The 17,850-nt window shown below is 45.6% G+C and overlaps 1 protein-coding gene across 1 annotated transcript in view; it reads left to right on the forward strand.

The window, feature by feature from the left end:
- Positions 1 to 17,850, forward strand: part of CIT (citron rho-interacting serine/threonine kinase) — a 161,507-nt gene that overhangs the window by 82,995 nt on the left and 60,662 nt on the right. Inside the window, exons 16-21 of the mRNA XM_077766016.1 lie at positions 2,123 to 2,263; positions 4,033 to 4,158; positions 7,520 to 7,615; positions 12,537 to 12,653; positions 13,642 to 13,751; positions 14,707 to 14,881. Of these exons, the coding sequence (XP_077622142.1) occupies positions 2,123 to 2,263; positions 4,033 to 4,158; positions 7,520 to 7,615; positions 12,537 to 12,653; positions 13,642 to 13,751; positions 14,707 to 14,881 (765 nt within the window). The remainder of the gene's footprint in view (positions 1 to 2,122; positions 2,264 to 4,032; positions 4,159 to 7,519; positions 7,616 to 12,536; positions 12,654 to 13,641; positions 13,752 to 14,706; positions 14,882 to 17,850) is intronic.

Here is a 17,850-nt window from a genome sequence, read left to right on the forward strand (position 1 = left end):
GTTTACAGTGCATTGGTGGCTGATGACCCTTCTCTTAGCTGAACACTGGAAATGCCAGCGAAAGGACCAGAATGCACATGGTTCTGAGACACGCCTGTCACATCAAGAAGGCGAAGGTGTTCCCCAGCCTGGTTCAATAGAGCCTCTTCTTACTTGCCTTTTTTTTTTTTTTTTTTTTTAAGTTGTGGTTAAAAAACACGGAACACTAAATTTACCGTCTGTGAAGTACTGTCATTTTACGTATAGAGCTTGGTAGTGTCATGGATATTCACATTTTTGTGCAGTGAATCTCTAGAACTTTTTCCGTCTTGCCCAACTGACTCTTTACCTGCTAATTCTCCTCCCTTGTCCCCCCAGCCCTTGGTAAACTGCCTTTCTCCTTTCTGTTTCTGTGATTTGGTCCACCTTAGGTGCTTCATATGAGGAGCATCATACAATATTTGTTCTTTTATAACTGGCTTATTCTGCTTAGCATGATGTCCTTAAAGTCCATCCATGTTGTAGTGTGACAGGATTTCTTTCTTTTTCTTTTTTTTTTAATGTTTATTTATTTTGAGAGAGAGAGAGAAAGAATAGGGCATGGGCAGAGAGAGAGAGACAGAGAGAGAGAATCCCAAGCAGGCTCCACACTGCCAGCGCAGAGCCCGATATGGGGCTTGATATCAGGAAGCATGACATGACCTGAGCCAAAATCAAGAGTCTGATGCTTAACCAACTGAGCCACCCAGGCGCCCCAGGATTTCCTTCTTTTTAAAGGCTGTGTGGGGTCAATGGGTGGCTCAGTTGGTTGAGTACCTGACATCGGCTCCCGTCATGATCTCACAGTTGGTGGGTTTAGACCCTGCATTGGGCCCTGTGCTAACAACTCACCCTGGAGCCTGCTTCAGATTCTGTGTCTCCCTCTCTCTGTGCCCCTCCCCTGCTTGTGTGCTCTCTCTCTCTCAAAAATAAACTTAAAAAAAAAAGGCTGTGTGATATTCCACTGTGTGGCTAGACCCCATTTTCTTTATCCATTTCATCTGCCCCTTCTTACCTATCCTTGAGCTCACCAATGAGAGCCTCTGCTGTCCTCTTAGCTAGAAGATTGTGTGGGGATTCATGTTTCCATCTAGAACCGTGTTCTCCACTGCAAGTGTGATGCCAACCACACATGTCAGCTCCTGCTGTAGTTTTAAATTTTCTAGTAGCCACATAAAAAAGGCAAAAAGGAGCAGATGAAGTTATTTGAATGATACAGTTTATTTAATCTGATATATCCAAAATACCCTTGCAGCATGTATCAATATTAAAACATTGACACGGTTTCAGCTTTTAAATGAATTCAGACATAAGTAGAATTAAAAAATTAATTTTCCACTCACCAACCACATTGTAAGTGCTCAAGGGCCATGTGCAGCTAGTGACTCCCATGTTGGATGGTGCTGGTGTTGAAGTTTTCTTTGCAGTTTTTGTTTTTTAAAAACTGTACTTCAAAGCAAATAAGCGTGAGACTCTTGGTTTCTGATGCTCAGACCTTTGCTCTGATGCAATAAGAGCTGCAGTATAGTTAAGACCCAAGTGAAAATTAACTTCCAAAGGTTTAGCTGGGTTTTTCCTTTCAAGCCCAGATTTATGAATTACCAGTGCACCTATGGCTGCTGTATCCTTTGGTAGGTATTTATTTGAAAGAAAGTTTATAGTTTTTATCTTGTTTTCTTGTAAAAGTAGTACAGAGTCCCTAATTAGCAAAGGAGATAATTAAATAAGGTGAAAATTAATGCTGTGCGGCATCAACACCTGGGTGGTTAAGTCTGCTAGACCTTTATGTTTACATTTACTACGTTGCCCTGATGCTAAGATACTAATGATTATCAGAGATGCCTTTGTCTGCGCCCCCCAATGGAGAAACTGCTGTCCATTTTAACTGTAAGATGCATTTCAAATTCAGTGATGTTCAAAATACACATAAGTGCACCTGAGCATAGACAAAAATACAGAATGAAGTGAATGTTTACACGTTTTGAAAATGGATATGACACATACATACTTAGCACTACCTGACGTTTCCTGTTGAGGAGATTGTCACCATCTTTTCATGTGAGTCAATCCGGCCATCTGTCTCCTGTCCCTCCTCCCCGGGCAGGCTGTAAAAGCCAGCACAGAGGCCACCGAGCTGCTGCAGAACATCCGCCAGGCCAAGGAGCGAGCCGAGCGTGAGCTGGAGAAGCTGCAGAACCGTGAGGACTCCTCTGAAGGCATAAAAAAGAAGCTGGTGGAGGCCGAGGTGAGCAGGGGACCTCAGCCCGTGGTGGACTGAACCTGGGTCCCGGTGTGGCCGCCGGTGAGGTGCCGACCAGCTCTGGGCCGTGTGGAGGGAAAGACACTGCAGAACCACCTCTCGCTGATGTTTGACCAAACCACTTTCCCTTCTGCAAATCCCCTTGAAACTTGAGAGCCTGGCAGCGGTCTCCCGAAAGGGGAGAAAGAGATGGGTCGCAGCAGCTTCAAGTAGAAAAATGTTCTGCTAAAAGCTTTGCCTTTCTGCTTTCCTCTGACCTCACTAAGCTGGGAGGATTTATGCTGAGTAGCTGAGGTGTAATACCATCCTGACTTTTCTTGCCTCTGCACCCGTGTTTTTCCTTGCCCCTTCCCCCTGGTGTTAATAACATTACTTTTCAAGGCTTCACCTGTTACCCGTGTGTCGATGGCCCCCAGGCCTAGATTTTGGGGCCCCCTCTCTCCCTCGAATTCTTTGTTGTTGTTGTTGTTGAAATCGTTGATATAATTATACAGGAAACACATGAGTATCTTCTTGTAAAAAAATCTGAACAGTACTGAAGAGTATAGAATAAAAAGTAACACTTGCCCTTTACTCCCCGCCGCCTCAGTGATGGTCCCACGGAACAGATCGGAGTTGATGTACCCATCCCCCCCGCCCTGTTGCTGGGCCCTCTGCTCTCCCTGCCTCGGTGCCGGCTGGCGCCTCAACTCCAGAGTGAACTCAGTATCTTCCCCCATGAGTGGGGCTCCCTTCTTAATCTCCTCATGCCAGCCAGGGCCACTGTCATTTATCTGGTCACCCCCTGGCTTGAAACCTTGACCTCGTCAGCTTCTCCTTGCCCCCCTGCCATTCAGTGAGCCACTCAGTCCTATAAATCCAGCCACGCTGTCTCCCCCCTACCCCCCATTCACCCCTGCTTCCCATTTCTGTGGGCCTCCTCATGGTCCAGGCCTTCTTTCCCTTAGCTGAGCACACTTACTAGTTTCTTGGCCCTCCACTCCCTGTCTTCCCTTCCCCCCAGCTGGCTTATACGATGTGAGACTCATGGACCTCACCATGAGGCTCATTAGCAACCCCTGCCCCATTCCAGAGCTTTTAGAGCTTCCATATGCCCTGCGTGCACCCCTCAGCTTGGTACACGAGAACATTCGACTCACATGACCGCCCCCTTTCAGCTTTTCTCCTACTCTGTCCCCTAAAGGATCTTAAGCTGCAGCCCCAGGAGGCTGCGCCTCGGCCTAAACTGGCTCTCTAACCCTCCGTATTTCTGCTGATGCATCTGCCTTCATCTGAAGGGCCTTCCACCTTGCCTCCCACCCTCCGCCCTCCAGAGCTCACATCTCTGTGACTCCCCTCAGCTGTTCGGTGAAAAGGCCTCTCTCCTGCCTGCAGCCACCCACAGCGCTCTGTGCCTATTTCCCGTATGGCCCTTCCCCGTCTTAACCTATATTATGTTTCTTTGTGTTTGTCTTATCTCTTCCAAGGGCAGGAATTATGTCGGCGTCGCCTCCGTATTTTCCGTGATGCCTAGTGTGATACTTTGCAGATAGTAGGTGCTTGGTAAATATTTGAATGAATGAATGCACTCTTGTAACCCACACAACTGAGTACTTGGATTCTCGAATCTTATTCTCCTCACCGTTGCTTCGGGTGCCCGAGACTTCTCTTCCTGCCTTGCGCGTATGCTTCTCGAGGCCGCTCTCCCTCGGTGCAGGCGCTACGCCCATAGCAGTTACTCCATTAAAACTCTCTGATTGATTCATGATCTACAGGAACGCCGCCATTCTCTGGAGAACAAGGTAAAGAGGCTAGAGACCATGGAGCGTAGAGAAAACAGACTGAAGGATGACATCCAGACAAAATCCCAACAGATCCAGCAGATGGCTGATAAAATTCTGGTGAGCAGGAACAAAAGCTGAAAAGTTAAAAGACCAACAGGTTAGAGGTTGCAGAGGGAAGGGGGTGAAGAAGAACGGCACACCGTCACCAGGGGAGGTATCTCCGAGTAGGCGAATGGAGAGAAGTGGGTTCAGTGGCGGCCACATTCCTAGGATAGCACGAATAACGCAAGGTCGGATGTTTCAGCACCGGTAACAGATCCGTAATTATTTCTTTTCTGCTCTGTTTGCTACTGCCTGACATTTAAAAAACACGAACTCGCATCCTCTGTCATTTCCGATTAACGTTTTTACGGGAGCATTTACGTACCACTACCAGCAGAGTTTTGTATGGCTGTTCACTTTGCGATGCCAATTAAAACAAAAAACAAAAAACGTAGGGATTTAGACCTTTGAGACCAAAGCCCGGATTTTTGCTTTTGGAGAAGAAAGAAATTAGTCACGCAGGGTTGTTTTTCTCAGAGTAGTATTTGTCATAGATCCGTGTTCACCCACTCACTCTCTCTGCTACAGTCGGTTATTAGTATTATTCCCCATCCCCACCCTCCTCAATTTCCTTAGATGTAGCAGGTCTTTTTTTAGGTTTGTAAATCATCATGATTCTGTTTTTGGCTCTAGTGACCAAATTAAATTCATCAAGGAAGCCTGGCTGGGGTAGTACTTGTAGATGTGCTGAAGTTTTGTCGCAGGCAGGTGAACTTTTTAAAAGGACTGTCCTTGGATCTCAGTGCCCAAGCCAGGAACATGTGCCACGTTTGGGTGTCTTAGTGATGACATGGAGTCATCACAGCCCCCTCCTCCCTGCTCCTAGGAGAGACGCTGGGGTGGTTGACCCTTCCTTTCTGCCATAAGGAGGCGAGGCGGTGAGCAGGGCACTGCATCTCTCTCTCTGTCATCTCTGCATCACTTCTGGGAAATGAGTCACCTGCAACTAAATGAACTCAAGAATGGCCAACTTACAGGCCTGTCCTTAATGCCAGAACTACCCCCCAAAGCCCTTCAAAACTTTGCCTGTCTATGTTTGCACATATTCACGAAGATACGGATGCTCTTGAGCAAACAGGTGAAAGAGAAATTGGTTAAATTGTTTTGCTTTGACACACAGTCTTCGTATATACGTCTGCACACAAAGGCAAATGTGACCGTTAGTCTGCCCTTTCTGTTCTCTTGTCCCCTCATCAAAGTTCCTCTTGGCGATTGTCAAGTGTGTGAATTTTATCGTGAGTAAAATTAGATCCCACCAAGATCCCACCACCGCTCTCCCTTGCTTGGTGCAAACAAAGTGGTTAAGTCTCTTGTGGTTGCAAAGTGTTTCTCTGTTTAATGGTGATGTGTTCATTCATTCATTCAACAAATATTTAATGAGCTTCTACTATGTGCCAAGCACTGTTTTAGGAGCTGAAAATGTAGCAGCGAACAGTGTTTGCATAGCAGGACCGAAGAGTCTGATCTTAAACATATAAGCAAAGATAACATTAAAAAAAATGACAACAACAACAAAAAATGCCAATCCACTAAGAAGCCAGATCTAGAATATCTGCTTTTCCAAAGATTCACTTGCAATTAAAATGTAGGAGCATAGACTTCTCTGGATTCTTGGATTCTGTGTTGTAAACCCCCGTTCATATGTAGACCAGAAACTGGGTCTTAAAAGTTCTTAGGTTCAGGTATCTGAGCATCTGACCTATTTTTAGATTCTGCTTTCCATTCCCGCGCTATCTTAGGAGGACTGAAGCTAAGATGATTACCCAGTGATTCTTAACATAAAGAGCAAAACAGATTTCTTTGTTCAAGGGTATCTTGCCACCTGCCTGAGCACCTTTGTGGTTGTGACTTCATTTATTGGAAAGTGCCCGTTGCTCAAGAACCATGTGCTGAGAGACCATGGCATATCCAGGACACAGGCAGAGGAGGTCCTCAGTACTATTCTATGATGATGGTGCTTGGAAACAGATCCCAAAATGTCAGTGGCTTTAAAATATTTGCTATTCCGATAAGACTTTTCACAACAGGTAATTGGGGTTCTCATGGTAGCAAAATCTTTTGCTTAAATGGAAGAAGTCATTGTAGGAGATCCTTTAGGGCACATAAAGCCCTTAAAGTATGTTTTTACTAATTAAAATCCTGTTTACATTCAACTTTTCAAGATCACATCTGTTGCGTTGCAATAGATCTTGTGCACCTGGTGTTAAAATTGAACACTTCACTGGCCCCCAAAGCAAAGTCAGTGCTGTAGACTTTAGAATTTCAAAAGCTTAATCAGTAACATTTTATGTGCATGTGAATCTGAAAGTATTTCTTCCCCATTTTATGGGCACATCCTGTATAATTTCCTCATTCTTCCGAATTCTCATAATTACTTCCACTTCAAGGAAAAATTGCATAACAGTGTGAAGAGATGAAAACTCGGAGTGATAACTTTTGATATTAGTAATTAACTAATGGGTCCAGATTCCTAAGAATTAATGTGGATGCAGATATCTGCCGTTTAGAGAGTTTTTCAGTGGATTGAATGCTGCCTTTTATAAGAATCAGCGTATAATACATCGGCAAATGAATTGGTATAATCTTCAAATGAATTACAATTTTGTTTAAAGGCAGGAATCTTAGAATGAACGGAACATTGAATCCAAACTATTTATATTACTCCAAATTCTCTTCCCATCTTTAATGTATATACATACATATTTACGTCATTATTATCAGTGTATTTTATGTTCTACTCTGTTTCCATTAGCATTGTATCCTATAAACATGATATGATGTGAACGTCTCCAGAATAGTCACATTCTGCATACACCAGTCAGTTAAAAAGAAAAAAAAATCATTCAAACCTCTAAGTGTTTGAATTGTAACATTAGTTTTCCTTCATAGATAGGGCTCTGGAGCAGTCGTGTTGATAATCAGGAAAATACAAAATATTTTTTATCGTGAAAGTAATTTGGAATTTAGAAGAAATTAAAATGACTTTTCTCATGTAAGGAACAGTAAAAATGGCCTGAGGCTCAACACAGTGGTCAGGAGCCTTGTGCTACACTAAACTTTCAAACGTTGCCTTGTGACCGTCATTTCTCTGTGCACAGGTGAAGAGCTGCCTTTCTCTGTCTGACCTGTCACACTGATACAGTTCTGATCCCGCCCACCAGCTGTGTGTGTGTATGTGTGTGATTACTTGGACCCCGAAAACCCGGGGCCAAGGCTGGGTGGTGGTTTCCTTCCCAAGAGCCTCAGGGCTAGTGAAGAAGGAACACGTACCCGTTGCTTGTGCTACCGGTGCCCGAGTCATGTTTCCTGTGAATGTCTAACACACGAGCGACGTCTTCCCCTTTGCACACCTGACTGCCTGTTCTTTTGTGCCCAGGAGCTGGAGGAGAAGCACCGTGAGGCCCAGGTCTCAGCCCAGCACCTAGAGGTGCACCTGAAACAGAAGGAACAGCACTACGAGGAAAAAATTAAAGTAAAGACACTTTCTGATCTTCCCCCTTCTTCCTATGGCACTTCCTATAGCTTCTCTCTCTTCCTGGCACTTTGGGCCACGTCTTGCTATAAATGCCGTCCTCAGGCTGTGGTGGGTGGTTTGGGGGTGTTACCCATGTGGGGGTTTTGATATGCAGTATTCAAAAAACTTGTTTCTAAAATTTTGTTATTAATCTCAGTTCTGTCTCATATTTTCACCCCACTGTCATCTGGTCTGTGATAATTTAGATTTAGCCACAGACTCCCCGATCTTTGCATGTAATTTCCTTCCTGCATCTGAGACCTGATCCTTTTCCTTTTGTTTAAAGCGCATCCCAGAGGACTTTCCTGAGTGAAGGCCTGCTGGTGACAAGTTTTCTGTTCTGTGTGTCTGAAAGTATCTTTATATCATCCTCATTCTTGAAAGGTGTTTGGACTGGGGACAGAATTCTACATTGGCAGTTATTTCCTAGAACACCCTTTGAAAATATCATTCCATTGACTTTTGGCTTTTATTGCTAATGAGAAGTCAGCTGTCAGTCTATTGCTTTCTTTGAAAGTATTGATCTTTTTTCTTTGGCTGGTTTCAAAATTTTGCTTTGTCTTTTGTTTTCTAATGGTTTAGTGTGATGCCTCTAAATGCAGATTTGTTATTTATCTTGCTTGAGATAAACAGGACTTTTAAATGCATTGGTATATTTTAAATAAAAAAATTGTTTTAGTGTTTATTTTTGAGGGAGAGAGAGAGAGAGAGAGAGAGAGAGAGAATGTGTGTGAGTGGGGGAGGGACAGAAAGAGACAGGGAGACACAGAATCTGAAGCAGGCTCCAGGCTCTGAGCTGTCAGCACAGAGCCTGACACAGGGCTTGAACACATGAACTGTGAGATCACGACCTGAGCCAAAGTTGGATGCTTAACTGACTGAGCCGCCCAGGCGCCCCTATTTTGGTATCTTTTATCAATTCTGGAAAATTATTGGTCGCTATATCTCACATGTTGTCTCTTCTCTTTCCTTCTTCCTTTTTGAGAATTTGAGTAGGCATCACTTCCAACTTCTTCTTCTTCTTCTTTTTTTTTCATATTTTCCATTTCTTTCTCTTTTGGAGCACATTGTGGGTAAGCTCTTACTGATTTTCTGGTTTACTAATTCTTACCTGTCAAATCTGCTGTTAAGTCTACCAGTAATTTCAGTTACTGTATTTTTGGTTTCTAAACATTTTATTTGTTTGGCTCTTTTGCAAGTTTGCTAGATTAGTTAAGACAATGATTTCCTATTCCCTGCATTCATTTTAAAGCTTGTCTTCTGTTTCTTTAAATGCACTGGCAGAGTTGTTTTATGTTCTTTATCTGTTAATTCCACCATCGGATGTGTCTGAAGGCCCCTTTCTGCTCCATTGTTTCTTTCTGTTGTTTCTCATGGTGCCTGTCTTCTTGTGTACTTGGTCAGCTGCTCATCTTCTTTTTCTTTCTTCCTTTCCTTTCCTTTCCTTTCCTTTCCTTTCCTTTCCTTTCCTTTTTTATTTCTCAGAGAGAGAGAGAGTGAGCTCAGGGGAGGGTCAGAGAGAGAGGGTGACGCAGAATCTGAAAGAGGCTCCAAGCTCTGAGCTGTCAGCACGGATCCTGACACGGGGCTCAAACCCACCAACCGTGAGATCATGACCTGAGCTGAAGTCAGATGCTTAACCGACTGAGCCACCCTGGTGCCCCTGCTCATTTTCTTTAGAAAATTATTAATGGGAATTCTTTGAGGCTTTGAATGCAAATGTGCATCCCTTTGGGAGTAGTTCTGGGCTCAGACTTCTCTATCTTCTTACCCTTTGAGGCTATTAAAAATGAAGCTCAAGTTTATTTGGTTCAGCAAATGCCTCAAGTTAAAAACAGCTTTGTGTCCTTCTTAACTCTCAAGGTTTCTGCTTTCACTTAGGATTTTAGTCTCTAATTTCTTACTCTCTTGCCAACTTTTGGGAAAATGTTTTCTGTATTTTATCTAGTATTTTAAATCATTTTCTGTAGAAGAGTTGGCCTAAATAATCTAGCTCACCATAATAAAATGTTAAACTGTTATTATTTCAATTATTAAAATTATTATTTCAATTCAATTATTCATTGATCAGAAAAAAATGTGAGCTTATCTATTTCCTTTCAAAATCACATCACATTTTCATTATGACTTTAGACCAAGCCTTTAACTTAGTTTTTGTGTTCCTGAGAATCAGGCATTGGTCATTACATCTCAAATATTGCCTCTTCTCCTTCCAAGTAAGGCAGTTGAAGGAGGCTTTTAATTTTTGTGATGATCCTGTTATTGATTTGGTTGGTCTTCTCTGTTCCATTTTTGGAGAACCAATCATGTACATGCCCATGCAACATCAATGTCACCACCACCCTGGTCCCCCACCTCTTTTTTTATTTTTTATTTTTTTAAATCCCTGGTGTTACTTTTGGTTACTTTTCATAAAAAAGAATACAGGGGGGTGCCTGGGTGGCTCAGTTGGTTAAGCGTCTGACTTTGACTCGGGTCATAAACTCCTGGTCTGTGAGTTTGAGCTCCATGTCGGGCTCTGTGCTGACAGCTTGGAGCTTGGAGCCTGCTTGGGACTCTGTGTCTCCCTGTCTCTCTGCCCCTCCTCCGCTCACACTCTCTCTCCCTCTCAAAAATAAACAAACATAAAAAAATTTGTTTTAAAAGACAGAAAAATAACCCAGAAGTGACCTCACCATGTTGTAGTGTGACCCCCTACTCAGTGTATTTTAAACTTTATACACCAGTCATTTGGGAATAATCTCTGGAAGAAACCAACTTCCAGAAAATTAAGAGAATGTAGGCAGTAGTCCACTAGCACCTGTGCATGATGAAAATAACTGTTTTTAAAATTCATTCTGGGAGCACCTGGATGGCTCCAGTTGGTTAAGTGTCTGACTCGTGAGTTCAGCTAAGGTCACGATCTCATGGCCTGTGGGTTTGAGCCCTGTGTTGGGCTCTGCACTGAATGTGGAGCCTGCTTGAGATTCATTCTCTCTCTCTCTCTCTCTGCCCCACCCCTGCTCGCACATCTACATATTTTCTTCCTCTCAGATAAATACAAGTAAAAGGAAATTCATTCTGTAATTTGGGTGAGTATATTGACCTTCCTGTCGAAAAACGATGTTCTGCCTTAAATTGATGTAAATGTCTACAGTGGTTGCCCTATTTCAGATTCCTTGCTCCCCCCAATCCCCATGCATCTTTCCTCTTGTTCCTTCTGCCAGTTTAACCCTATCAGAGCCAAGGTGCGTGCCTTCTTGATCGAGGCCTGTTCGTCTCTACCTCTCATTGGATTCCGTCGCGGTGCCGAGTTGAGGTTTCATTTGGAGCAGAGCCATCCTGCAAATGCGCTTCGTTGCTCTAGCACCCCATAACCGGGAGCAGACCCGGTCCAGATACTGTATGTCCTTGACAGCCTTGTAGATGGAAAGAGCTTTGTTTCATGGATCTTAGGGAATGTTATGGAAAGACCTGTTTTCTTCTGTCTGCCCTACTGGGAATCTTTATGAAGCCATTTCTTTTTAGCCTGCTCTGCTTTGTGTTTCCTGTTTCCAGCCTCTCTAAGGCCACTTTAGTCATAATTCTGATGCTACCCTAGATTCTGTCCTTTTCTTGTTCATAATTTTAGAATCACACCCCGACATCCTAGAGAATGGGCCACTTATCCTTTTGAGCTTCTCCCCTCCTCCCTTGACCTGTCCTCCCCATTTTGTTCTTCTCCACAAACTCTCATTCTATTTTTTTCATCGGTTGGTTCTAGTTTAAAGCGCTCTTTGAAATCTGTTCTTTCTTGTCTGTATCCTGCGAACCCCCTCCCTGCTGACTGGCTCTTTTTAGGGACGATGTCCCAGGAGCTACGAACGTCCCTTCACAATAGGCATTGTGGGAAAGGCCGCTTTCAGTCCCCTCCGTGACCCCAATTCTTGCAGCTTCTTCCCAATATCAGAGGCAGTTGGTGTCATTCAGAAAAGGCAGAGTGGATTCTCTGTGTTGAGAAACACAGGGCAGTGGTCAGAGGCTCGGGCGAGTTATATGACACAGTCTTCCTTTTTCTCCTTTCTTTCCCACTTGTTGTGCGGGCAGCTGCTAAGGCTGTGTGCGCCTCACGGAACATTAGATCTGGCTGGTGGTTGGTGACACCATTACTGTTTTATTTTTTCCTCTTGGGAACAGTAGGTGCTTGCCGTGGTGTTCTCAGCCCTGAGAACACATGATTTCTCTTCCCCTGAGAAAAGGTTTCTCTTTCCAGTGCCTTCTCCCCCCCCCCACCCCCCCAACTCCCTGCTGGATCAGAGGAAAGGACAGAGGAAAGAGGCATTTTCTCTCTCTCTCTCTCTCTCTCTCTCTCTCTCTCTCTCTCTTTTATGTTGTCTTTTCAAACTATTGACTCTCCACCTACTTTATCAGTGGGCAGAATCCTCTTATCCGTGTCTGTTTCCGAACATCAGCCTTGGTCACACAGATGCCCGTGGCCTTCAGCTTTGTGTCCCTCTGTACACAGCCTTGGAGACATCTAGATTAAATCTGCACAGATTAAGAGCAGGCAGTGTTCTGAAAACTGGTGCATTGACTACGATAGAGTTGTCCTGAGGTCATATCTGCAGATGGTCCGATCTGGGGAGAGAGCTTTTGTCTCTCGCCTTGGAGTCTCCTTCCACTGAGGATAGACTTCTCAAGTCTTTTTGGCTGCTGATTTTAAAATCAGTTCTTAGCTCAAGTCTGCTGGTTACTTGCCATTTGGTGATTATATTCGACTTCTTACCCTCGTCCCAGCTCACAAGCAAACTCCCGGTCTCTGTCTTTGTCCCGGAACTTTCTTGGCCTCTTCAGTGCCCTTGGTTAGTCTTCCCTGCTCAGCTTTGCTACTCAGGACACTAACTTCTTCTGTTTCTCACAGGTGTTGGACAACCAGATAAAGAAAGACCTGGCTGATAAAGAGACTCTGGAGAATCTGATGCAGAGGCATGAAGAGGAGGCCCATGAGAAGGGCAAAATTCTCAGCGAGCAGAAGGCGGTAGGTATAAGGAACCACAAAGCCAGTTTTCAAAGGAGGGTTTCCAAAACATGCTCAGAATCACACACCCAAGGAGAGTCCGTTCCAGCTGACGAATTCTTCTTCCTGTTTAATCCTGTGGAGTTCCTTGCTCGCAGAAGGCGCTCTGTAGCTCCTTCCTCTCCCAACGGCATTGGGGTGGGTGGGGGCTCAGGGTGGCCACTTTTGCCTTTCGTGCCCTTCTTGAAGGACTCATGCTGGTCTGAGATTAGCACTGTCCTTCACAAGGCTACCTGACAAACCGCTGAGTGGACCTAGGTCTTCCTTACGTGCCTCCTTCCTACATACTCGCGCCTTTCCTTCCTAACCCACGTAGGCATGGGTTTTAGAGACTTTCTGCCCCTAAGGATCACCTGTGGTGCTGCTTAATCCACCTGTGACCTCAGAGCCCCACAGGGACTTGGCACATCAGAATCTCTAAGGGAGGGTCCTGGGAAGTTGTATTTTTAACCAGCACCTTCCCCTTCTCTTCCTCCCGGATTTTTATGATTTATTAAATTGGGAAAACTTTGATGTAGAGAATCTAGGGCGGCAGTGCCTAGGTAAGGAGGGATCACCCAGAAAACAACAGTCCCATGGGCAATGAGAAGTACGAGCTTGCAGATTCAAGTTAGAGGCTCTGGCAGGCCCAGGTCCCTTGCAAATGACACGGGGGTCTAGCGAGGCCTGCTTCCTCACAGAATTCCTGCATTGGCCCTTCTGTGTGCTTTTAATGCAGGCAGCTTAGGTAGTGTGGGAGTGTGTCATCTCTGTTTGAGAAAACTGAGTGCCATTGTCTGGGCAGTAAGACCTGTGACCCTTAGGGTACAGGCCAGTCGACTCCCTTGTTACCTCTGGTCAGATTGCCTGCCTTTCAGAGGAGCCTTTTACCCCGGCCCCAAGGCCCGAGTTAATCTCATTCTGGTAGAACTACCTGTGTGTGAGGTTTCAAGGCTCCCCTGTGTTTCAGATGATCAATGCTATGGATTCCAAGATCCGATCGCTGGAACAGAGGATTGTGGAACTCTCAGAAGCCAATAAACTTGCGGCAAACAGCAGTCTTTTTACCCAGAGGAACATGTAAGTATTCACCTTCTACCTGTGTGCATGATTACGCATTGGTCTTCTCTCCTGGGGCATAAACTTCATTCTCCTGTCGGATGAAGCCAGACCCTGTTATACTTGTGTAACTTGGCCCTCTCTCAAGCGGTCTCACTCTGCCACGCCCTTTCTTTGGAGCTGGGTTTTCTTAAATGCTTCGAATTGCCATCAGATTACAGAGTGCTTTGCTCTCTCTGATGAGGACTATTAATAGGTGGCTTTTGGAAAGCTGTGGTCCTTGTTCCCCAGACTTGCCTCCTGTGATTAGCCTAGTTGGGCCATCCATCCTGCTGGTAAGTTAGGCCCAGGGACATGAGGTTTGCAACGATTCCCTGTGTTCTAGGAGCTCATTGATCTTAATCTTCTCCCCTAAAGAATTAATATCTCCAGGATTTTGTCCCCCCGCCCCCCTCGCCAGATGCCTCTCCTGAGAGATCTAAAACATTCCCATTTTCACCTAAACCAGCTTAGTAAGCCGCATTTTGGTCTTTGAGTCATTCCAGTTTCTGACACTTGTGAGCAGTCTGGTGGGGAGGTGAGCAAGGTCTGTGGAGAAGTGGAAGCAATACCATTCCTTTTCCTCATCGCCTTTTCTTCCCCAGGGCCTGCCTTCATGAGTTTTGGGGACACTCTTGTACTCTAAAGTGGCCCCTTTCTGCTCCTAGAAATGTTAGTGTTTCTTGCCTCCCCCTTGACCCTCCTATATCCAATAGATGAGGGCCTCTGAACAGTGAGGACCAATTGGGTCCCAGGTCCCCAAGCTGGGATCATGCACACAAGGTTGAGTCCAGACCAAGCTAACCTGGGAATGACCGTCCACGCCCACTTACAAAGACACACCTCTTGCTCTGTTTCTGGTTTGCCCCTTCCAAGAAACCTGCTCACCTCTAACGAGACTGTGATTTTGCTTGGCTCCTCCCACCACCCCCACCAGGAAGGCCCAGGAAGAGATGATTTCAGAACTCAGGCAACAGAAGTTCTACCTGGAGACACAGGCGGGGAAACTGGAGGCCCAGAACCGAAAGCTGGAGGAGCAGCTGGAGAAAATCAGCCACCAAGACCACAGCGACAAGAACCGGCTGCTGGAGCTGGAGACAAGGCTGAGGGAGGTGAGAGCGAGGGGCCCTTTCCCAGGAGGATTCGCTGGGGGACGGGGGCTCCAAACCGAGCCTGGTGTCAAGCATCAGTCAGTATATACACAAGAGGCGTTGTGCGTGGTGGTGGAGAGCGCAGACTCGGCCACCACGAGCTGGCTTAGAATTCCACTTACACTTCCTGCGAGTTTTATAACCTTGGGTAGCCTCTTGGATTTCAGGTCTCTTCATCTGTAAGATGGTCATGATAATGGATCTCCCTGCTGGAGTCACGTGAGGATTATGTGAGTGGTGCATTTTTCAGACTGGAGAGGCGAGGGCACAGTGATTCTGCCCTTATGCTGATTTAGCGAGGGGGTCCCAGGACTGAATCCACGCTTGGGGGTTTAGCGCTTGGGTACACAGGGTAGCCTCATGACAGTGGCTGGGGTCTCCTAATGACCCTGGAAGATGAAAAGACAAAGCTAAATTTTAGGTTTGATGGGAGGTGGCTCGCTTCAGAGATATAAGGAAGCTGGGAAGGGTAGCCAATCTTTTGGGAGGAGAAGACAACACATTTGGTTACAGACGCGTTTGAGAGTGATTGAGGCTGTGAAGTTACATGTGTGACAATACTCACTGGGTGTTTGTTGAATGTCTTGCTCTGTGCCAGCTAGTAGCCTGGCTGTGCAGTGGTGACAAGACAGACCCCGTCTCTGATCTTGGGGGCTGTCAGCTTTTAGGCAGGGTCGGCTAGTTGGACAGAGGAGTGCAGGAGAGTGGTTGTTGGGAGTAAGACATCCCGGCTGGGGGAGGAGACCCATTTCCCGGGGCTTAGTAGGCGCTCAGGCGTTTGCAATGGAATTCTTCAAAAAGCAGATGGTCTCTTTTAAGGGAAGGCTGTTAAGCAGACAGAGGTCTGAGGACTAAACTTGGGGAATACTCATGGGTTTTTTTGTACTGCAGTGTGAAAATGAGGCCCGTCCCCCAAAGGACAGAAAAAAAAAGAAAAGCACTGACTCAAGTTTTTCAAGGGTGGGCCAGGGACAGACCGTTCCTTAGGATCATCTGGTGTGTCTTTTGAAATGCAGACTCCTGGGCATCTTCGTCTCTTAGCTTTTTTTTTTAATGAACTAGGATGTGGGGGGCAAGGGGGAGCAGGGATTTGCATTTTTAACAATCTCCAGGGGATTCTCTCACTCTCAGAATGGTGGCTCTGGGTTGTCCGGAAGCCTTGAATGGTGGTTTAAGTTTTATTATCCAGGAGATATTTTTACTGTTCAGTAAGTTTAACAACATTTCCCTGTGGTGTCAGCCTTACGAGTGTGAGTGTAAATAACTCCGATTTCTTTGAGCGTGGGAACACTGACTGGCTGTTTTGCTTTCCCTCCACAAATGTCTCTCTTACTTTGGCACCTGCCCTGCCTCTGTGGCTCATCTGGGCAATTAAAATGCCCCAGGGGAAACGAGTTTCTTTCTTTTTTTTTTTTTTCCTCCTTGAATCCATCCAGCTAGCTGCCCCCTGCCCCTACTCCCGCCCCCCACAGTAAGGAAGGTAGGGGAAGCCTAGAATGCTCATAGGAGGCTCAGGGCTGTCACACCCCCTGGGAGTTCTGGAGCTTAGCTTCAAACATGACAAGGCTGGTCCACCTGTGTTACCTGCTGCAACTGAGTTTGGGGGCCCCTCAGCCTCCGGTTTAATCTACCTTAGAGGGCCCTGGGCCTCCCTCCACCCTGTGTGTGCAGTGTGAGCTCTTCCCTAGCAAAGCATGTGAGTCTCTGACCCATTGTCCCAGTAGAGGTTAGACACCTCCACCTGGATGTCTCCCTCGCTGACCAACTTCAACACCTCAGCACCACATTTCTTACCTTTCTCCTCAGACTGGCTCTTCCTCTCATGTTCCCTGGCGTAGCAGTGGTCTCACTGTGCAGAGCACCTGCCCAGGAGCTCAGGCATCACTGTCGACTCCCCTCTGTCCTGTGTCTCTGGCTGCACCTTAGATTCACCACCAAACCCTGTTGGCCCTGTAGGCTTAATCTTTTATAAGCCTGCCTTCTCTTCATCCTTAAGAGACTTGGGTGTCACCTTTTCCAGGGACCCTTCTCTGGATAGGAATATCTCCTTTGTGTCCCTACGGCCTTCTTTGTCTAGATCATCACATTGTGTACCTCTTGGCAGTACTAGTTAGACAGTGAGCCTTCTGAGGGCAGCAGACACCTCTTATTTGCTTGACATCCCCAAAGTCTGATACAGGGTCTGGTCCCTAGGACAACCCTGTCAGTGTTTGTTAGGTCAATAGATTAGGCCATGGTCTTCCACATCTCCATGCCTTTGGATGTCGGTTCCTTGGTTCTTCTGCTTGGAATTTTCTTTCCTCTTTGCTCATTTGACTCCTATAAATTCTTCAATAAATACATGCAGAGTCACCTTCTTTATTCTCCACTGTGTTCCCTCGACATCCCTAACGTATTCTGACCGCAAATATGGCAATGGCTGGTTTTCATTTTTCCTCCAGCTCAGAGGCAGAAACTGTCTTTGGTCTTCATATTCCTTTTTATGTGGAAGCTGCTGAGGAAATTCTTCTTGAATGAATGAAACATTGAGTAGATAGAAGGGTAGATGGACAGATGGAGGCAAGAATGATTAGCTCACAGTGGGACCTAATGTGGGTTACGTAATGAGAACAAGTCAGAGCAGGAATATTTAAAATAAACAGAATTCAATTCTGGTTGTTCCATTTTTATCCCAGTTGTAAAGATGTCCCCTGTTACCAATATGATGTTATTTATAGCCATTTACTTTTAAATGGTTTTCTTGTATTAAATTTTTTTTTCTTTTAGAGAGAGAGTATGAGTGGGGGAGAGGGGCAGGGGGAAGAGAGAGAGAGAAAGAGAGAATCTCAAGTAGACTCCACACTCAGTATGGAACCCAATGCAGGACTCAATCCCACAACCCCGGGATCATGACCTGAGCCAAAATCAGAAGTTGGGCGCTCAACTGACTG

This window comes from Crocuta crocuta, unplaced genomic scaffold, assembly GCF_008692635.1.
Source record: "Crocuta crocuta isolate KB4526 unplaced genomic scaffold, BGI_CrCroc_1.0 scaffold339, whole genome shotgun sequence".
Classification (NCBI taxonomy): domain Eukaryota; kingdom Metazoa; phylum Chordata; class Mammalia; order Carnivora; family Hyaenidae; genus Crocuta; species Crocuta crocuta.